The sequence below is a fragment of the Gasterosteus aculeatus genome, chromosome 12, assembly GCF_964276395.1.
Source record: "Gasterosteus aculeatus chromosome 12, fGasAcu3.hap1.1, whole genome shotgun sequence".
Taxonomy (NCBI): Eukaryota; Metazoa; Chordata; class Actinopteri; order Perciformes; family Gasterosteidae; genus Gasterosteus; species Gasterosteus aculeatus.
In genome coordinates, this window is record NC_135700.1 from 10660132 (window position 1) to 10683306 (window position 23175).

Here is a 23175-nt window from a genome sequence, read left to right on the forward strand (position 1 = left end):
AAAGAGATTTGCCAAACGTAATGATGTATAAAAGGATGAAAGAGTGAATGCTTTGTTCTGGGGTGTTCAGTCAGAGGCAGAGTGATGGGCTAGAAAAAAAAAGATGAAGGGTAAAACATATCAGAAAAAGAGTTAAACACGGCACTCGCTGCAAAAATCTCCAGCCCTCCTCGACGCTTCTGGAAATCAATGCTCTCCATTGGCTGCTGCTCTGTTTATGGGTCACCATTTGGGATAAACCATCAGCTGTTGCGATGACTGAGTTGCTGTTAACAATACATCCAGCTGCCCGCCTCCACCTTCACGGTTGCACACTTGAATTTTCAAACAGCTTCAACCTGGTCGACCGATGTCCTTCGTGGTATCAAAGCCTTAAATCTGTGATCTGCTTATCGAGGGGAAGTCGACAGCAAGTGACCTTTTCCCTCTCTCTCTCTCTCTCTCTCTCTCTCTCTCTCTCTCTCTCTCTCTCTCTCTCACACTACTTGTGCAGGTGTGCTCGCATGCACGTGTCTGGCTGCCAGTCTCAGCGACGAGAAAGCAGCTCGTCCCGCCGAGAAGAGGCGATCGGGAGCGACAACGACGCGGACCTGTCACGTTGGCTCTGACCGAGCGGGGGGATGGAAAGAGGGTTGGGAGGGACTTTTCCTTCGACCTTTCCCGACACCTGGACGCCTCTCTCCCTCTCTGGCCGCTTTGTCTCCCGCCCCTTCGCCTCTATACCTGTTGTTGCTGCCCACCTGGGGGACACCGGAGCCCAGCCGGCCTTATTAAAAGAAAACAAAGACAAAGAACCAGGGATGCTGGGATATGAGGACACTTAATCTGCTGGCAACAACACTGTGGCTCTGAGGGAGCTTCCACTGAAAACACGCCAGAAGTCTATGTGCTGTCCGAGGGTCCCTCACTGAACAGACTAGACTAGACTGCTTATCCTGGAGGGCCTCGGGGATTGGGGGCCAGCTTGTCTTTGGACAGTGGGAGTACCCTGAGAGGGGAGAACAGGCCAACTCCACACAGGAAACGTGCCGGGCAGGTTTTGAACCTGGCACCTCCTCTCTACGAGGCGACAGTGCGAACCACCAAACCCACGCAGTGAACTACACTCCTTCCAAGAGGGTCAATCGCTGAGGAGCGACTAAAAACACCACCTTCATCCGTTTGCGGCCGCGCTGAACTACCAGCTCAACGCGGACGGCAGCAGGCGGTTAGAGGAGGTTAGAATGAGAATGAACCGAAAGGATTGTTTTTGTCTTAGAGGCCGAGAGGGAAGGCACTCACCCGTGGATGACAAAAATCCCTATCACCTGACTGATCAGTCGTCCCCCCGCCCCCGCCCTGCCTCTGCCCCCCCCTTCTTATCCTCAATGAAATATCTCCAGCTAAGACTCGACACCGCCTTGTGCACACGAGCAGCCGCGGCGGGGGAGTTCATGTCTCCCTTTTTTCTTGTTTCATCAACAGGATCCAAACATCAGAGCGCCCTGTACTCGTTGTCCTCGCGGCCCTCCGCCGCTCCCTGCGCAAACATCTCCGAACACTTCCATTTCAAGGGGTCACGCTGATGTTTTGGCTCCGGCGATGAAGCAAACCACAGCTGTTAACTGTAAAACTAAAAGCAGTGCTTTCTAACGCCTTCGCATCAGCCAGCAGATGTGATTGGATGATGTTATTGTTATAATGGCCAGCATATAAAAAAACACAAAAGTGTAAGATGGCCATGTGCCCATTTTCTCGGTTCTCCCTCTCTGGTGTTACACCGATCTGCCACTCCGCTTGGCAGTAAGAGTCGGTCTGGAATGTTGATTTCAGCTAATTACATTTTCTGGCATCCGCTTTGCCTTTGAGTCACAGGGGGGCGCAATAGGCATCTGCAGAAGATCTGTCACAAGTTTTACTGTAGGTGAAATGTCCCCATAAGCAATTCATGTTGACGGTTGTTCTTAAATTCCGCCCCAGCAGAAGTTCACACCCTTTGTTCAAATGTCCACCAAAATGTCCAACTGCTTTTAATTGATTTATGGAAGCTCAGTTGACAAAAAGTCTCCATCTCCAACTCGTCTTTCCGATCTCGTTTTCATCGCTCTCCAAACCATCAACACGTCAACAGCTTGCGAAACAGGATTCCAAATGTATGTCGGCTACATGAAACGTGTAGAGATGTGTGTGTACCGCGTATATCCACTCACGCTGAAGATAGTTAAAATGGAGACCAGAGCCGAGGAGGTCAGTGGTCCCCTCGTCTTCGGTGTGAAGATGGTTAGTGGTGAAACTCTGCCCTCTGCAGGATGAAAGCCCTCATCGACCTGTGTTATGACAGGTCGACTGCTTCAGCGTTTTTTTAATCCTTTCAGTATGACAAAAGCATCACTAGTAGTCACAGCGGTGTACTACAGTGTACAGTTGTGTTAGAGAAAGAATATATAGTATATATTAATATATTGTAGCGATCGGAGCGGCGGATCGAGTTGGGCGGCGCTGGTGGGCGCATTGCATGATGGGACAATCCTTAGATGCATTTCTGTTATGTTGATGTTCTGGTGTTTAAGATTATGTGTGTTTTCTAGGGTCTGTTATGTTGTGCTCAATTGTTACTGTTTAATGTTTTAATTAAATGTTTGATGTTTTGTTACAGTTTAATGTGTAGGAGTGTGGGCACCATGACCCAACTTGGTATGGCTGTGGGTGAAGTTCTTAGTTCGACGCCTTAATAAAGTGTCTATTTCCTGGGGTCGTGCGGTGTATGAAACACAGGAAGGGCAGCAAATTAATACCAGTCTCCTGTCTCGTTCATCTAGCCAAGCTCGCCACATTGGTGTCAGAAGTGGGATATAGCTACTAGAATGCAGATGGAGATGGAGATTGAAGAGCTGGAGAGGGCCCTAGGGCAGACCCAGGGCCACTTGCGAAGCCTGATGCGGCAAAAGATGGAGTCTAATGAGGATGGACAACGCCTAGCCCTCCCTGATGGCTGCAGCACCAGACGGCTACGCCAGCAGGGGAACGTCTCAAGGCCTCACCCACCACCCATGGCTACGGAAGACCCTCGACTGCCCAGGACGGCTACTACCAGCGAGGGCCTGCTACCTACCAACACCCCCGACCAGCCACGGGTCTTCACCCCTGGCCTACAAGGCTCCTCAATCAAGCCAAGGACATCAGTCAAACTACCCAAATACGATGGGACGACACAGCTGGAGCCATATTTGTCACAAGTCCATCTAGCAGCCCAACACAGCGGCTGGGACAGCGAAGAGGCTGCCACCCATCTAGCCCTAGCATTAGAAGGCAAGGCAGTGCAGGTGCTTCGTGACCTAGCTCCAGCGGAACAAGGGGACCTACAGGCCCTAAAAATGGCGTTAAAGAGGAGATTTGGACAGCGGCTCCTTGTTGACCAGAGCCGGGAGGAACTAGCCAGCCGCCGCCGCCAAGGAGAAGAAAGTTTGGGTACCTTCGCAGCAGATGTGCAGCTACACGCTCGACTGGGTTACCCGCACTTCCAAGCAGCGGCACAAGAAGAACTAGCCCTCCACGCCTTCCTGAGAGGACTTGCACCTGAGCAGTTGCGTCAGCATGTCGCTCTCATCAGACCCCAGACCCTCGGTGATGCACTCCACGAGGCTGAACGAGCAGAGGGAGTACTCACCGCATGGCCCAGCCAGAAAAGAACTCTCCACCAACAGCCATGCGTCAGGCTTACCGATTATGACGAGGAAGAAGAAGCAGAAGAGGTCCGTCAGGTGAGGCCTCCACCACAACGAATGCAGCCCTGGCCTCCAGCACCCAGGCGGCGTCCCCCCCAGCCTACTGACCGCTGCTATCGTTGTGACGAACCGGGTCACATAGCCAGAAATTGCCCAGCCCCAACTCCGAAACCCAGAGTCACTTCACCAGCGGGAAACGACAGAGGAATGGTGTAGCGAGGGGTGCACCATTCCGGCCCCCAGCCCCCCTCCATGGCCGATGCACTTTAGTCGGCCGCCTCGGACACACTGAAGGGCTGTACCTGAACTGCAAACTGGATGGCCAACCGTGTCGGGCGCTGGTCGACACTGGGTCCACCATCTCCTTGGTACGACCTGGCATCCTCCCTGGTACTAGCGGAGACCTCCCAAAGACTTGGTCAACAACCACCACTCAGATGCTCACGGTAACGGGGGAACGAGCTGGCATGAGAGGGACCAAGAGACTGAAAGTCCAGGCTGGGGCCCAGGAGCTGGTGCACAAGTTCTGGCTTGCTGATATTCGGGACCCATGTATCATCGGCTTGGACCTGTTGACCCGCTGGGGTGCCTGTGTCAACGTGTTAGGAGAAACCATCACCCTTGGCACAGAGGTTGTGGCACTCCAGTCCGGTAGGGCCGCACCACCACCTATGCCGTCCATCGCCAGTGGCCCTGCACATCCACAGGCCACCTTGGCTGCCTCCATTGCACCAGCTGTCTCTTCCTCCAGTGAGACTGTGGAAGCCGTCCGTGATTTGTGGGAGCGCAGCAGTGCTGGCCTGGACCCTGAACAGCAGCATCAGTTGAAGTGCCTTCTGGAAAATTATATGGACATATTTGCGGCAAAAGACAAAGACTGCACGCAGACAGGGCTGGTCCAGCATTCCATCGATACCGGCTCTGCACAGCCCATCCGTCTGCGGCCCAATCGACTGGCCCTCAGTAAGCAGCAAGCTGCAGAGGAGAAAATTTGCGAGATGGCTGCTGCAGGAGTAATTGAGCCCTCGGACAGTCCATGGGCAGCCCCGGCCGTACTGGTAAGGAAGAAGGACAACAACTGGCGGTTCTGTGTGGACTATCGACGTCTCAACAATGTCACCAAAAAAGACTCGTACCCCCTACCTCGTATTGACGATGCTCTCGATTACATCGCGGGGTCCAGCTGGTTCAGCTCCCTTGACCTGCGCAGCGGTTACTGGCAGGTAGAGCTGTCCCCCGACGCAAGACCTAAGACCGCCTTCACCATCGGGCAAGGGCTGTGGCAATTCCGCGTCATGCCATTTGGACTCTGCAACGCGCCGGCTACATTTGAGCGGCTGATGGAAAGGGTGCTGGCGGGCATTCCCCGGAATCATTGCGTTGTGTACCTCGACGACCTGCTGGTACATGCCAATGACTTTGACAGAGCCCTTATCAACCTCCAAGAAGTCTTCAATGCCATCCGCCATGCCCAGTTGCGACTCAACCCTGCGAAGTGCCGACTGCTAACAAGGGAAACAGCTTTCCTGGGCCACATTGTCAGTGCTCGTGGTGTAGCTACAGACCCAGCAAAGGTGACTGCAGTAAAGGACTGGCCAACCCCAGCTAACGTCAGTGAGTTGAGAAGTTTCCTGGGCCTGGGGTCATACTATCGGCGCTTCATCCGAGATTTTGCTTCGATTGCCAGTCCCCTCCATCGTCTGACTAACCTGGGCCAGCCATTCCTCTGGGATGACACCTGCACCGTAGCTTTCAACCAACTCAAGGTATCGCTAACCAAAGCCCCGATCCTTGCCTACCCTGATGCCCGCCGGCCCTTTATTGTGGACACTGACGCCAGCAATGTGGGGATCGGGGCTGTCCTTTCCCAACACGGGGACGAGGGGGAACGTGCAGTGGCATACTTCAGTCGATCCTTGAGCCGGGCGGAGAGGAACTACTGTGTGACACGACGTGAGCTGCTAGCGGTGGTCCGGGCGCTACAGCACTTCCGGCCATACCTGCACGGCAGCCACTTCCTGATCCGCACTGATCATGCCTCGCTCACTTGGCTCCTGAATTTCAAAAATCCGGAAGGGCAGGTTGCTCGATGGCTGGAGGCCCTACAAGAGCATGATTTTGAAATTCAGCATCGGGCAGGGCGACATCATGGCAATGCCGATGCACTCTCCAGACGCCCCTGCGAGGCTGTCGAGTGCCGTTACTGTCAGCGACAGGAGGAACAGGACCAATCAATGCCAGCAGTGACGATGGTGCAGGCGGTTGACAACGAAGCAGACCTGTTCCCACTGACAAGCCTGCAGTTGGAGCAGCAGCAGAAAGAGGACGGGACTCTGGCGTTAGTTAGAAGTTGGCTGGAAGCAGGGCAGCGCCCCGAGTGGGCTGTGGTATCAGCACTGGGGCCCGAGGTAAAGGCCTACCACTCGCAGTGGGGTAACTTCGAGTTCCATGACGGGGTGGTGTACCGGAGGTGGAGGGCTCCCGAAAGAGGACGCGACCTTGTACAATTGCTGGTGCCTCGCACACTCCGCCCCCAAGTCCTGAAGCTTGCCCACGGCTCGGTGGGGGCGGGGCACTATGGGAATACCAAGACTCTCTACCGCCTCAGAGAACGGTTCTACTGGCCTAGCTGTCGACGGGACGTTGAGCTGTATGTGCATTGCTGCGACCTTTGCACTGCCCAGAAGGGGCCAACCCAGCGCTCTCATGCCCCATTGCAGCAGTACCTGGTGGGGGCTCCGATGGAGCGAGTAGGAGTGGACATTCTTGGGCCCTTTCCGGTCACGGATTCTGGCAACCGTTATGTCCTCGTGGCCATGGACTATTTCACTAAGTGGCCCGAGGCTTATGCTGTGCCGGATCAGAGCGCCATCACGACTGCAGAGAGACTGGTGGAGGAGATGTTTGCCCGCTTCGGGGCCCCCGCTGAGCTGCACAGCGACCAAGGGCGAAACTTTGAGTCCCAGGTCTTCAGCGAGGTTTGTCGTCGGCTCGGGGTGAGCAAGACCAGGACGACACCCCTGCACCCCCAGAGTGATGGCTTGGTGGAACGGTTCAACCGCACGCTAGCCACCCAACTTGCTATCCTCACCAGCCAACACCAGCGTGACTGGGACCGCCACCTACCATTGGTCCTGTGGTCCTACCGGACAGCTGTCCAGGAGTCCAGCCGATGCACACCTGCTGCCCTCATGTTTGGGCGAGAACTACGGACCCCAATCGACTTGGTGTTTGGGGCTCCCCCCGAGCCCGAGATCAGCGGAGGGACAGCGATGGACTACTGTCGTCGATTGAGGGATCGCCTGCAGGTGGTCCATGACTATACTCGCCAGGCCCAGGCCAGCTCCGGAGTGCGGCAGAAACGAGCCTATGACACCAGGGGCCGGGGGCAAGCACTCATACCCGGGGACCGGATCTGGGTGTATTGTCCAGTCCGGAAGAAGGGCGTCTCCCCCAAGCTTTGCAGCCACTGGCAAGGGCCCGGCGAGATTTTGGAACGCCTGTCGGAGGTGGTGTACCGGGTGCGCATGCCTGGCCGGGGACGCACAGTGGTGTTACACCGGGACAGACTTTCACCGTACCGCCCCCTAGCTCCGCCCACGGTTGGAGAGGACAGTGACGTTTGCAGACCATGTGCTGGTACAAGTGGTTCCCCAAATGTGCCTTCTGCAAGCCGACGACGGCCTGTACGCCAACGGCGTCTACCGGGACGTTGGAGAGACTTTGTGCTAGGTGATGGGGTCGTTGAGGACAACTGACCCCTCAGGTGGGGGCTATGTAGCGATCGGAGCGGCGGATCGAGTTGGGCGGCGCTGGTGGGCGCATTGCATGATGGGACAATCCTTAGATGCATTTCTGTTATGTTGATGTTCTGGTGTTTAAGATTATGTGTGTTTTCTAGGGTCTGTTATGTTGTGCTCAAATGTTACTGTTTAATGTTTTAATTAAATGTTTGATGTTTTGTTACAGTTTAATGTGTAGGAGTGTGGGCACCATGACCCAACTTGGTATGGCTGTGGGTGAAGTTCTTAGTTCGACGCCTTAATAAAGTGTCTATTTCCTGGGGTCGTGCGGTGTATGAAACACAGGAAGGGCAGCAAATTAATACCAGTCTCCTGTCTCGTTCATCTAGCCAAGCTCGCCACAATATATATATGGTAAAAACAAAAACAAAATAACAAAAAATAGAGCTCACAGATACTAAAATGCACTAAAGTTCTGTGTGCACATGAAAAAAAGATCTGGCATTGATCCACAGTCCTGCATCTGTAAGACGGGGAATACACGGGACGAGTCACACTGCTCGTGCACAAGCCAGGGGAAAGGCCATAGATGTGCAGGTATTAAAAGGAAGGGAGGGGGAATTTGTTTGGGTTTCAAGTAAACAATATTTCTCCATAATCACTCACTCTGGAGGCAGCACATCTTCATCTAGTAAAACAAATGCAAGTGTTTATGATGAATGCATACATCTTGAATAATAATCTAAACCAATGATTTTAACAAGTCCATGCCTGACTTCAACACAAATACATCTGCAGCAGATTTAGAGCTAGAGGAGCCCTTTGACCCCGGTGGCACCAGAGGTCACTCTGTGTCTCTGTGCTGTGGAGGTCAACCGGTAGAGAATGCTGACACATTTATCTCACGTTCTCCTTCTCTTTCTGTCTGTCTGTCTTTCTCTATCATACACACACACACACACAGTTACACACACACAAACATACTACACACACACTTTTTTTTCATCACTTTGCGTGATGTTTTTATTTCTCCATCTATAATACAGACAAAGTTTAGTTTTTGGGGTCTTATTGTACCGTGAACACATCAGTGTCGTGATGAGACTCTTTGGAGATCACTGATGAAGTTTAAGAAATGACTTCTTAAACACGACGATATGTGTGTTTATTGATGTCGCAATCATGAATATCTGGACAAAAAGAAATGGTCAGTTTCTTGAAAATGTGTCCCATCCCAGGTGCTCAGCAGCGAAACAGGACATCTCTGCCTTGCTTAATGGACTTGGGCGGAGGGGCCATCAAAACTGGGAGCAGAGTACATCCCTCAGCAGGTAGCATCCTGAAATAGCAACCTTGATCCTAATGGTGCGCAGCATTGCCCCTGGCTTCATGACAAATCCATTTTGAGAGCCCCCCCTGTCCCCGGGCAAGTCGGCCTCCAGAGGCACGCACCCACAAAGACGGACACAGACGCACACATTGCAGTGACAGACAGAAAGAACGAAACACACATATCTCCGTGCACCCGTCTGCTCCGATTAACCCATTTCCTCTTGGGTTTTCAGTTTGGTTTTTATCCCCCTTTACTCCTCTCCGCGGACGGACGCCACAAAGCCAGATTGCAGGTTGGCATCGCGGCTTCCCCGGGGGCGTTTCACTTTACCACGTTTCACATTTCGGGTGGTCAATTTGGTTGAGAGGGAAAATAAAAGTCAAACCTGAAATGGGAGCCCCTGCAGGTGCATGCACAGAGGGAAAGGTCAGAGAGAGAGAGAGAGAGAGAGAGAGAGAGAGAGATACCTATTCACCTGCAGCACCGAGGAGAAAGGGATTGTTGAACGAGGGTAAGTACACAGGCGGTAAAATAAAGTACAAGGACGGGTGGGACACTTTAGTCTGCACTTAAACCGATATGACGTCAAATGAGTGGACAATATATTCAGTTTGAAATTTGTTCGTAGTAGATTTATGCGCCTAAGATGACTGCCAAGATTTCCTCAACGAACGTTTGGCTCCGAGATGCTGCTTTATGAGCTGCTGAAGACAAAGAGTTTTGTTAGTAATACGGCAACTAATGCTTCATTAGATGGAGAGGAGTAATGAGAAGAATATTGGAGATATTAAAAACACTCACTGCACTTTAAAGTGTGTGGCAGAAAACAGTGGAGAAGGCTAAGAAAACCTAAAATATATCATTCTCTGTGTGCACGTATAGAGTTTAATCAATCAATGCAAATATAATTGTCTTATGTCTTTGCCTCTATGCATCCTTCAATATAATTGTCTTATGTCTCCTTCATTGATTCTGTGATGCAGTGGGGATCAAGTACATTTGTGTTCATATTGTGAATGTGTTGCTTTTTAAATAAACTTAATGCTGACACTATACGTACGTCTTTCACACCCATTCGCTCTGTTGATATGAAAGTAGGACAATAACAAAGTGGCTAAAAATAGATGGAAATATCTAATATAAGCATTAATGGAAGCAAAGCAAATAAACCCTCCTCGTGAGCTATCACCAAGACTAAAATAAAAATAAACTTTGGGCATAACCACACACACTGCAACCTACAACCGTTTCTTTTGCGCGCTGCTGTCTCAACATAAAACGGGCGATTCACAGCACTTTAACCTATTTCAGCCTAACATCTCAATACCCGGGCAAAGTAATTATGTTGCCATGGAAACAGAGGAGAAGACCTCAATTCTGAGCCGTTGAGGATCCATCCTATCCCATCTCGTTAGACGAGGCTGCAGGCGCCACGTTGTATCGCAACGCTGAAGTCATGAATTAACTCTCACAACATGAGCAACACGAGCCAACGACTGTAATGTTCACACCTGAAACATCAAGGTTGGGCATGCATATAAATACAAAACACTCCACACTACGAGGTGTCGGATTCGCTTTTTAAAGACATTTCAGCACTGAGAAATGCGCCAGAAATGGAGCTGTGACCAAAGCAGGGATTGATGTGAAAGCAAAATCAAGATGACATCAAGACAGCTACTGTAAGTCACTGAGGAGACGCTGCCAGTCAGAGTTGAACATGTCAACGAAATGTCTAATAGGGGAATTGCGTGCTATGAATAAACCACAGCGTATCTGGCTCCAGCAACATGAATATTGAACTGATGCATTCAATTTGTACTGTATATCACGATAAACGTGTTACTATCAGCTCAGCTGGTCTGATTTGATCAATAAAATGAATTCCACTGCTCCGACGGGGCAAGCGCGCTGCTTAATGTTATTTATTCTATATTGACAGCTACCAAGGTGGCGTTAAGCAAAAACAAGCATCAATGAACAAACACGTAAACAAAGAGCATGAGGGCGGGAAGTATAGGTCATCTTTAAGCAGCTGTTGCACATTAAATCGATGCTGTAGGGCAGCAGATGGGTGGGCTGGGCACCAATACTCCTACTTTCCTTCAATTAGTTTACCTTTCTTCTCTCTTTCCATTTCCTGTCCCTTGGTCTCCCCTCGTTGGGTTGTTTCTCTTCCTTCCTGCTCGTGCCCTCCAGTAATTCCTCCTCTTCTTCTGTCCCCATTCCGAGAAACGCTGACCTGCAGACTCCCTGATGCCACCAATCAATACGCACAGAGGACATCAGACCGCGGGACATGCTAATATGAAGACACACTTCCTGCAAAGTATTCATCTCTCACACACACACACACACACGCACAGACCCTACAAACCGAGAGGGACTGAGTCATTTCATTTAATGTCATGTGAACTGTTCCATATGACCCTGTGTGAAATAAGGCTTCCTCACTTGCATGTGGATGTCATAGATCACTGCTTCATCTATAGAGCCAACAATGATCTCCAGTGCCCTTCCTGGCTGCCATCGGGGATGAGCTGAGCTGACGTGTGAGGGCTGCGTGTCTTTAAAGAGCGAATGAATCACAGCACTCAAAACCAAAGCTATAGGGAACCTGGGAGTTACAGCCTATGGATTTCCTGCTGGTTTATGGTGAATGCAATTAATGAGTGGCTTCATCTGCCGTTCTGTGTGGCGGGCGTGACCCCCGGAGAAGTAATCAATCACTATAGGCTGGAATAAAAGGGAAGAGTACACAGTGTAGCCGGGATCGTGAGCCACGGCCTTGGGGCTGTTCCTCTACTTCATGCCACTCTGTGAATTAGGATTTTTGTATTCAGAGCTTTTACTATTATGATCATTTTTATTATGGTAGACGACGCTAGTGGAAGAAATACAAAGACATTTTAGTCAGTGAAGCTTTAACTGCTTTACTAAACAGTATGTACTGTTGGGATATAACAACAGCATATATTGTATAAACCGATCACACGGTATGTTTTGAAAGAAAGTGAAATAGTAACAGTAGTAGTTATTAAATAAACGTGGCAAAGTAAAAAGTATTCCCTCTGAATTATTAAGTGGTATAAAATATGAATGTGAAAGTACTATTTCACTGAAAACATGAAACTAACAGCTTGTGAACTCAAATCACAGAGTTTTTAGTAAAGCTAGAGTGGATTTTCTCTGCTTGGTGTTATTATTAGGATTACCTACTACACCAAAGAGTTATACATTACACGAGCGGCCCTATTCTCATCAAATTTAGTGGGCGGTTTGAGGATGGGCTGAAGATGAACCCAAACACGTTTTGGAGTGGGTTGGATACATGCAGTATTTTTTACCTTATAGAAATAACCTTGGAGCCGCCCTTCTAGTTCTTCTTTCATTTTTCATTTTAACATTGCGTGCCATACATGATGTACATAAACCCCCGCAGTAATTCACTAAAATGTATTATTGTTATGATTTATCATGCAAAGACAATCAACTCCATTATAACTTAATAGATAGTAGATATGAAACACCCCAATGACTAACAGGCACAGTCACACACACACACACACACACACACACACACACACATCATTGTTACTTGCTCTAATTTTTTCATCCTTTTCAGCACCGCAACGGACATAAGTATTAAATCTACACTAAAAACGTGCATACATTTCACATAGCACACGTCCTTCTCTTTATGTTCTTTTTATGTGCATATCACCCTCAATAATACATTTACCAGTGTTCCCCCTGCGGGAGAGTGAAGACAGAGCACATATTTTTATCACATCGTATATCGACAGAAGTTATATCTATACCGTATCTTCAACGTGTGTGATGTGTGTTTGTGTGTTTAAGCGCGTTCATCCTGCAGACACCTGACTGCTGACAGAGCTTCAGCCTCTTATGTGCCCCACACTGACACGACCACATTAATACTCACTTTCCCACCATGCAACTTGACTTTATACAGTACGTAGAACACTCGACCTCTCATGGCAGAATGTCTAGCTTGTCTTGTGGTTAAACATGCTGTTGTAATATATTTACTGCTTGTACGAAGTGTTATTCACTTAACTTTCTGGCTCGCAGCTGAGCCAAAGAGTTCTGTGAGCTGAGCTGACAAGAAAAAATATCCCGTCGACAATGTTTCCAATGCATCAGAACCTTGTAGGATGGTAGTGATTGTTCCAGGTAATATCACACTTTCTGGATGACCAGAGGAATGGAATGAAATACGTACGTGTAAAACCTTTTGTTGTTGGTCAAAAAACGCATTAAGTGGGATAAAGCCCATCCAGGTGTACATCAGGAATTAATGGACGAGGAGGAAGCCAGAACCATCCTCCTTGCAACTCGTTATCAGGTATTATTCCTTATTATTCCTACATATATGCATACATTTATGAATATATACACATACATATGTAGAGTCCTTGTTAAACCACCAAAGAAGCTGGTGGACACATTTAATTAGAAAATTCAAGAAATCAGAATGTTCAGAAATAAGCCAATTTGCTACCGTGACACCCCATCCTGTCCCAGACACAGAACAGAACAGGCACACACACACACACACACACACACACACACACACACACACACACACACACACACACACACACACACACTCACACACACACACATAACCATAAACAATTTTCAGTGGCCTGTTTCAATATTGCATGTTCAATTCTGTCTCCTGCCTATCGAGTGAAACAATATGTGAATCTAATCGGACCATCCTGCACGCTGCTGGCAAAACCATTCTCTCGTCTGTCATACAGCCTCCTCTCCCCCTCCCATTCATCACTCTGTCTGGTAATCTCTCTTTTCTACTCTCTGTCAGCCCTGTTGGGAGTGTTTGCCATATTTAGTCGGCACCCATCAGCGCAGCAGAGACCTGAGTGGTCTGCCTCAGAACAGGAAGGAGGCTGGCGAAGGAAATGCTACTCAACTTAGAAAAGGCAAAATATGCTGCTCGTCTGTTTACTCCACGTGCTAATCTACAAAAAGATGCATGTCAACAAATATGATTTTGCTTTCAGTAAAAATATACCAGGAGATCAGTGATAACGCTAACAGTTAGTGGCACGGATTTGAAGGAGGTTTTGAACATTTTGGAGCAACCAAGAGAAGCAACGCCGTGTGTAATAAGGATTGTACACTCTCAGACCAGAAAAAAAGAATGTTTTATCTGTTCTTTCAAATTTTATTCACAACATAAATCTGTAAACACACAACAATAAAGTAGGGACCATTGTGTTACCATTGTACAGGAAAGCTCAATAAAGATCAATATGGTCAATAGGCGTGGAGAGATGAGGGCGGTTGGCCTCCACACACATCTCCATCTCCTATGTGGTTGGCTCGGGGAGGGGAGGGCAAGGGTGCAATGGATAAATCACACCTCATCTACGACCACGAAACGGAGGGAGTGCTTCAGAACGCCCATCGTCTGCGATGTTTGGCTCGTGTGGTTGTAATTGGTGGGTGGGGGGAGGGGAGGTGGGGGGGTGTAGCCAGTCACCTTACATCACATTTGATTGGCTGAATATGTATCCGCTTCAGAAGGGATGAGTCATGAAAGATTTGTAAGCAGATTACTAGAGATGAATGAAAACCTACAAGGAGGGAACTCATTGAGAGCAATCTGCTCCAAAATACAACGGGTTCCTTCTTGGCCCATGTTACTCCCTCCCACAGAGTGGACAAACTAACCGGACCAAAAACATGACATCATTGGTGGTAATTAAAACAGGGACAGATGATTCATTTCAATGAGTCTTTAGGAATCGAGGAGTTTTAGTTACTGAAGCTTAACCAAACCCTAAACAATTAAGTCAATTCCTCATAATTGTCTTTTTTTGGGAACACTAACAAGCTGCAAAAGTTTGACTTCCGAGAATAAAATGATTAAATCAAATTGATTTTCCAGATCTTAGTCCTTGTGCTGAAAGTGGTGAGATCAATGAGGCACTGCTCCACCGCTTTGGCTTAAATTTCCAAATGAGAAATATTAACCTTGAATGGTGATCAAGTCCAAGACTCCATTTCAAAGGCCTGAATATACATGTTGGTCATTGACTAATCCTCACCCTCCTTTGAAGCCTCTTCGTCTATTGCCTTTGCCTTATTTGGACTAACTGGAAATTTAAGCCAAAGCGGTGGAGCAGTGCCTCATTGATCTCACCAAAACAGTGTGTACTTTCAGCACAAGGACTAAGAATATCAGTTCACCCTTAAGAGGAATATAACACATTGGCAGCATACTTGGCATTAGAAGAAAAATAGAGGAGCCATCGGTGGGTATTGAACAAATTATAGCTGTGATCCCAGGTGAGATATCCCAGTTTAACCACAGACTTCAGATTCTCTTCTTCACAACGTTTCTGGAATTGTTACTTTCATCACACAAAAATAGCTGCAAGTAAAAGAAAGAAAACGATTACAATCTATTATTCATGCTACAGATTTACACCGGTGCACATCTTGTGATGGTCGACAGCATTGCAAGAGAAACGTGCTCAAAGCATCTGATACTGTTGAATGAAGAGAGATGAAATGGATACCGAGGCCTTTTTATAGTCTGCATCTTCGATATTCTTGATGGGAAAAGAAGGCGTACAGAAGTGCTCAACCGTCATATAAAATCTTTGACCTCAGCTGAATAATGTATAGGATATAAAATGTTGTATATGAGATTTACTGCTAGTACATACGGTTGCAAAATTCTGGGAATATTCAAAGTTGGAAACTTTCCATGGCTTTTTGATGAAGCCCGACAGACGTGAATTATCGAGGTGGTGAGGTTTGTAATCACATCCTATTCATACCTTTGTCATAAACTATTAACTACATCTTGAATAAAACCACTCTGAAACTGCTGTGATTTATTGTACAACTTAGATAACCAAGGGGGTGACAGTTGATCTCACACGCCATGATGACAGTTGTTGTTGTCTGTTTGGGGTTAATGAGCCTGTTTCACTAACGACGGCTCTATTCAAGTGTCCCAGTAAATCACGACAGGGAGCCAGCGTGCACGACACCGGGAGCCTGAAACTGAGGCAGTTGAACAGAAATTTGCATTTCATTATGTTAACTTATACGTCTGCTTCTCTTTTAGTGAAGAGTGAACTTGTCAGAATGCCTTCTGTAAAAAATGCCTTTCGGCCTATCTGCATAGACCAAAAATGGCTGTATTAAGGAGAAAACAACACTGTATAAGATTTGTTTTTGAATAAATTGTGGCTTGGCTGTGTCATTTCATCTGTTTATTTTGAGGTCATGATCGTGTCACATGGATGTATGAAGACAACTAAATACTCTGTCGTAGACGAGGACACGCTTAACAATACATGGAACTGCAAAAGTTTGACTTCCGAGAATAAAATGATTAAATCAAATTGATTTTCCAGATCTCCTTTCCTATTCAAGTCTATGGAAAATAAATATGTTTGGGGCCACAGGGATTATGTTACAGACTCGAACAATGTAATTTGGATAACATGTTAAAATTAGCTTCATGGGGGCTTGTGAGGCTCCCCTTGTTATGCAACAATTTAGTGGAATAATGTCTTGGAATAAACTTATTCCAATAGATTCTATCAAACCCTCCATAAAGCAGCAACACCAGTTTTGGATCCCCGTTAAAGTCCCCTTTGTCTCTAACCCACAGACATGAACACAAATCTACTTCAGCGTCAAACTGCATCACATAAAATCAGTTTGTTTACTTTCTCTCCACTATGACACTTAAACACAGACTCCAGTCTGCTGAGACGACACTGAGTATTTCTAATATTTCCCAAAGACCATTTTTCCTTTATTTACTGCCTTGGGCCAAATTTGAAGAAATGGTCTGAAGGTGCTCCTGACACATCGTGTCCACTAGAATGGAACAAATTTACGGACGGCCGAACATAAACATAATGTCTCTGGTCAGGGCTGCTGTCCTCCACATCACTGTAAATATATTTAACAAAGCCTGTCGGCATTATTCCTTACTAGGGAGGATTGAATGTCATCTCAGTTTGATTTTACATTCAAAAGCTTAGTGAATCTGCCTGATAATTAGTGAGTGAGTGTCATTTCATGAGATTTGCGGTGCTACTAATAAACGCAAACAAGCCCACTACCGTCATTATATTTATAAAAAAAATCAAGAGCTGTTTTAACTTTGTCAGAAAATATGTCAGTGTCAATTTAGGACAACGTCATTTAATAATTCAAATCATTAAATATGTTTTACTAACACAGCTAATCTTATAGAAATAATCTTACCTGAGATCAAAATATTGGATTAAATAACTACAATAGCTACTATTCTTTTTAATTATAAATGGAAAAAGCATCTTTTGTTCCACAATTGCTACAAGTTTTTGTTTTAGCTGATGACATAACAGCAAAGTTGCATCTAACTTTCATTCGCCATCCGCCTCTAGAGCTGCAGCGCAACCCGCCTCTGCTCTTACTGGGATAATGTCAGCAAAGGGCAGTAAAAGTTCGATTTAGGCCCGACAATTATGCAGCAGAGAGGTTGTTCTAAAAATCTATGGGATATTTTTGCCTCTGTCTTAAAATAAGACAGGACAGGAAACTCAATGCCAGGAGTCAATGAAACCGACAAACCGCGTCAAACAGGTGTGTGTGTGTGTGTGTGTGCGCTGCATCATTCAGTTTGAGGATGATATGCTTCATGGCAGTCAAATCCCACCCCGTGACCTCCTCTCTTTACCTTGAACGCGCCTACACATCAATAACAGGTTCACCTGCGTGAACTGTAATATAAGGAGTCGCGGTTCTTCTCTGATGACAGGCGGGCCGCTGGAGAATAACGCCTCCTCACACGGGAACAGCAGGCTGCTCCCAATGAAGCCCAACTACAATACCCAACACCCAAACCCACACACACACACACATTGCAGACCGTCAACATGGAGAGGAAGGACGCTGGCAGATGAGGAAACATCTATCAGAGGAGACATCTACCGAGGGTCAACACACAGGTAGTGGGGGAAGAGACGTTCAGTAGTGCGGCAGCAGGACAGAGATTTATGTTTCTGTGTCCAATGACACAAAAAATCCAGCCTCACCAAGCACGCATTAGTAGCAGGTTGGCGTGCTTTTACATCATAAACTGTTGGTTGCTTTCCCAAAAGCCACACACACACACACACACACACACACACACACACACAAACAGGTACGAACACAAGCACAAGTCGCTCACGCACGAGTTGACCAGTGGCAAAAGAGGGCCAAGCGTAGTCCTCAGCTCGATGGCAATCCCAGAGTTAGTGAGGGTTTTAAGGTCCAAGCAGCTTACGCCAATCATTTATCAGATTAATACTTTTCATGAGAACAAACCAGTCATAGAGAGAGACGTATGAATGTGTTAACACTGTGCCCATCTGAAAATCAAAGATATGTTACATAACCAAAGGTCACACTGTGTACGTGTGTGTGTGTGTGTGTGTGTGTGTGTGTGTGTGTGTGTGTGTGTGTTTGAGTGTAATGGCGTGAGTATTAGTTGCTGTCGCTTGTGCAAATGTTAAATCTGAAATAAACCATTTAAAGATTATGTGTTTGGGTACCTCAGACATACATACCTGTGCTTTAGTCAATGTAATCACATCTTATCTTTAATGCAGGACAATGAAATATATAAAATGTTTTTCCAGCAGCAAGTTCTGTTTGTTATTCTTTTAAAATTTAAACAGGGCGGTATTTTGACACTATTTGTTCCCATTAAGATACAGCACTCAAACTAGAACCAAATCAATTCTGATAATCAATTAACCATTAGTCCTATTTTAAGCTGAATTGCTTAATATACTGCTAATTCTCCTGAACTCCTCCCGTGTGTGTACATGTGCGAGGGTCCGATCATGGATGCGCCTTACGTTGGAGTCGAGCAGGTCCATGCTGTCCAGGCTCTTGCTGCGGTGAATGCGGCCTTTGATGCGACGCAGGGAAGGTTTACCCTGGCTCACGGGCAACGAGAGGGTGGAGGTGGCAGGCATCGCCATAGCACCACCGCTAGCACCTGTGGCCCTGTCTGAACACCCGGGATCACCTGAAGGGGATGTATCTCCATCTTGGGGCGTCACCCTGCAACAAGGCACACGGAGAAACAAAGACGTGAAACGGTGCCGGCACACAAATGCATTGCCGTCTACTGCCTCAGCCACACAGTGTTAAACGTTAATGTGGTCGGAATTAAAATGAAAGCTGTCTATGTGTGGTTCTCCACCCCTGAATGTGCCTGATGTGGAACAGCTGGTGTGCTTGGACCACATCCATCAAAGACCACGTGCTTCGCAGTCATCATGTATTATCAAAAGAACAATCCGTACTGCTGGCAGGCCGGGCAGCGTGTTTGAGGGAAAGCATAGCATTGCCTGGAGGATCTAAGTGACATAACTTTCCTCTTGCTGTCTTCACTTTTTAAAGGACATCCTCTCCTGTTGGCTGTAGTTGCATCCCAGCATGTGTAAATAATTGGGTTGAATGTCAGCGGGTAGCTTGCACATGGAGACGCGGTATAAAGCCTCCACTCGTCTTCTGTTATTAAGCCACACTGAAGCTCTTTTTATATGCACTGCTGCAAAGGGATGGGGGGGATTTCCAAGGTAGCTTAAGGTGAACTGCAACAAAAAGAAGAAACCCTCAATGCAATTCTGCCAGTTAGTCATCACTCCTTACAGGTGCAAGATCCAAGATTGGCATTTTCTTCTTATCAGCTATCAACATGGCAACGGATTATTGATAGAGATAACGTGTCATTGTGAGAGGGAAACAGATGCTATTTTAAGGTAAGGAATGTTACTGCTCCTGTCACTTTCTATTCTATTCGGGTCTATTTCAAACTCCTCAAAAGACAATATGATTCGCAACCCTCTAGACACATACTGGATTATTGTGCATCATCAACTACAACACATTCCTTATAGCCAGTTCTCTGAAGTCATCGGTGAACAAAAACAGTCAGTCAACAGGAAATTAAGAGGGAAATATTTTAACTAACAACTTAACTCTCAGTATTTTATGAATTAGAAATAATCTTAACTGAGATCAAAATATTGGATTAAATAACTACAATAGCTCCATTAAATTATAAATGGAGAAAGCATCTTTTGCACCACAATTGGTACAAGTTTTTGTTTTAGCTGATGGCGTAACAGCAACGTCTTTTAAAGTATCCCAAATCCTTTATTATCATATGAATAATAATGTGTCTGTGTGTCTGAAAATGGGTGAGAGTGCGCCTCTTTTTTTTTTTCCACGGCTAATTTTGCGCTGCGCTCCAGCAAACCGCACAATATTTTGGCCGGCGAGTTCTGTCCGCATGCTAAAAAGCCCTGTTTCTTATTCCTCACTGGCCTCTCACGCGATCCTAAAATACCGCCATGGTCGTTGCAGACACTGAGATCTGCACTCAGCCGAGTGTTCTAGTTTCATGTTGTTCTCAACGGGCCGTGCTGACATCTCTCGGTTACAGTCCATGAGAACTTAATGGTTCCTAATAAGTCATTAGTGCCATTCAATCCCTATCCTCTACGTGACCTGTGCACAGTGTCCACACACGTGTTTGTTTACCAACAGCTAGGACACAACTGAATCACTATAATCCCGGTGTTGCTTTTACAAGGAGATTCCATACAGACATCCAGCAGCAGCTTATGCAGCTCTGTGGGTTTGAACTCTGTTTCTAAGAATGAGGAGTGCTGACATGGAGCATATGTGTGTCACTAAAGGAGGCCGACTCCACAACCCGAAGCCCAATCCCTAATCCCGTTCGAACAGATAACTTCATTAAAGAGCAACAGGACAAAGAAACGTGGGCGAATTGGCTCAAGGATGATAAACATCAGAGCTTCTTTTACACGGATTTTGTTTTTATTATGAAAGTTCCCGCCAAAGAATTAAAAGGGGATATCATTGCATTAAACAATGTGTATCACTCTTACACAATCAATGAGTAGAACTGATCGAATCCGAGAGAAGCAAAGCCGCAGCGTAAACAAGTGAGTTCATGGTGCTGTTGTTGACTCGACTTGACCAAATGGCACTATTGTAATTTACTGTTGTTTGTCCTCTCTTTTCACATACTATACAACACAGATCTGTGATGTAAGTTGAGCTCTGTATGAACAAAAAGTAAGACTCAAACACTGTGTTTTGATGATGTAACGTTTGGTCGACAAGCAGTTCAAACTTCAAATTACAAATATTAAAATGATACACAGCACCAGAAGTGTGACTGCTCACGAGCTGCTGGCCTATGAATGATTTATCATCAGTTATGCTGCAGGAATTTAGGAAAGATACAGTTTATTGAGCCATGCTGGCTATCGGATTAGACACAGTCGGTGCAGACTGAAGTTAGTTTCATTTTTTACTGGAGAAATGTGGAGAAAACTCAGGCAGGAATCCCCTCAAGTGACCCCTTCAGTGCAAACACTGTGCAGCACAAAAAGATGTATAATAAGGAGCATTAGCCATTGACTACAGTGAGTTTATGAATATTACATGAGACTTCAGCCCAAAATAGAGAATCTCGATCCTGCCCTGGATTTAAGAGGTCATTAGCAAAGCTTTACAGCTGATCTCCTCCCAGCAACGTGTAAATGTTACAGTCCAACTGTAGAAAAATCATACATACATCAAAACCGATGTACGTTTTTTGAAGGACTAACCTTCATGTTCATATTTCCTATTCTACTCAGTAGTGCCTAAAATGACATCTAAACAGATTTGAAGGGACAGAATGGCCAGCTATCTTGAACATTTGGCACAAATGCATATTTAAGCCAGCGACCGGCTTTATTTGAGCTCGTAGACAGCATTCCCTGAGCCTGCTCAGCGGGTGTAACGGGGGGGTGGAGTGCACGTGGAGGGGCCACCAGGGCACATCCTCCTGTTACCCCAGAGCCAACATGTCATGGCAGGTCTTCAGATGGAGAGCACGCTGCAGAACAACTGGTTCCGCTCAGTGAGAATTACAGGGACAAAAGCAGGTGTGTCTCATCGCCACGGTGACACCTCCACCTTTAGCGGCGGCGAAGCCGTGAGTCACACATACAGAGACATGATCCCATCGCGGGCCGTACGTCTCCAACAGCTCTGATAACAATGGAGCACTGAGAAGATAGCTTTCGGTGCTGTGATTTACCTTGCACATATCTACCAGTTTGTTGAACAGTTGCATCAGCGCATCAAAAATATCTCGGCTGATTTCTCCTCTTGAACCTTTTAGAAGAAGGATGGATGGTGCCCGTATGCAAGCAGCTTGTTTTACTGTTTAGTAAAGGTAAAAAAAATTAAAGTCAAAGCAATGAGACAAAGAATGACAGGTGGACAAAGCATGGGGCCGAGAGGCAGAGAGGGAAGAAAAGGGGCCGAAAGACAGAACAAGAAAGCCCATGATGCAAAGGGACAGAGGACAGAGGGACACTGTCAGCATATGGCTCAGAGGTCGTTCTGACTGCTTCATAATGCCTGACTGTTCAGCTGGAAGTGATTGCAGCCGATGAACTTGCATCATTCGGCCCTCGGGTCCCCCCCCCCTCCTACTTCAGGGGACAAGTGGAGACAAGAGGTGCATGACACATCCTACTTCATCCAGACAACCTCACTGACCCTCCCTAACAGAAGATGATTGACCAATGACTAACATGTTGTCGTCCTTGAAAACGTCTGAGAAATCTGAAAGAAAACCACAAAAAAACACTTTTACTTACTAGTTTGGAGACTTTGACAACCACTTGGACAGCGAGGATGCCGCCGAAAAGTCTGTGTGTGCGAGATCAAGACTCTGAGTAGGCCAGACAGGCCTGACAGATGGGCAGAGCAGATTAGGCATATAGACATGTATCAAACAAGGCGGGACGGCGCTGATGTCCGCGGGCTGTCTGACCCCTGTGGAGCGCAGGGCGGCGGGCAGGTCCACGGCTGGTGGCTCCACTGTTAACTCCACTTCACTGCGCGGTAAAGCTCAACGTGTGAGCAGCAGAGAGGAGGAGGCCAGCGAGACGCGAGTAGCATGTTTTTACACATCCTGCAACACACATGAACATGTGTACATGGGGCTCGTACAGTGACGATTGTACGACTGAAATCGTGGCAACTTTTTTAATTTAAGAAACAAAACATTGGGAAATATTAACGCGATGTAAATCTGCCAAGCAGAGGGAAAGATTCAAAATGAATAGATTGAGGTCTCTGTCGGACCGAAGCGGATCCCTTCTGCTGTGTCCTTCGCTATTTGTGGCAGGGCAGCGATGGATTCCATCTTGTCAGCTCCCTGCGAGCCACGGTGACGGTCCAGAGTCACCAGAGGCCGGGGCGGCGTGACTCACACATTCTAGGAGTCGTGGCTGCTCGC

At 47.0% G+C, this 23175-nt stretch overlaps 1 protein-coding gene across 16 annotated transcripts in view; it reads right to left on the minus strand.

Annotated features, from left to right (window-relative positions):
* tjp1a (tight junction protein 1a) overlaps positions 1-23175 on the minus strand; it is a 77854-nt gene that overhangs the window by 49757 nt on the left and 4922 nt on the right. For all 16 annotated transcript variants that reach the window (XM_078085155.1, XM_078085143.1, XM_040196390.2 and 13 more), the window contains exon 2: positions 18692-18899. In XM_078085155.1, the coding sequence (XP_077941281.1) occupies positions 18692-18899 (208 nt within the window). The remainder of the gene's footprint in view (positions 1-18691; positions 18900-23175) is intronic.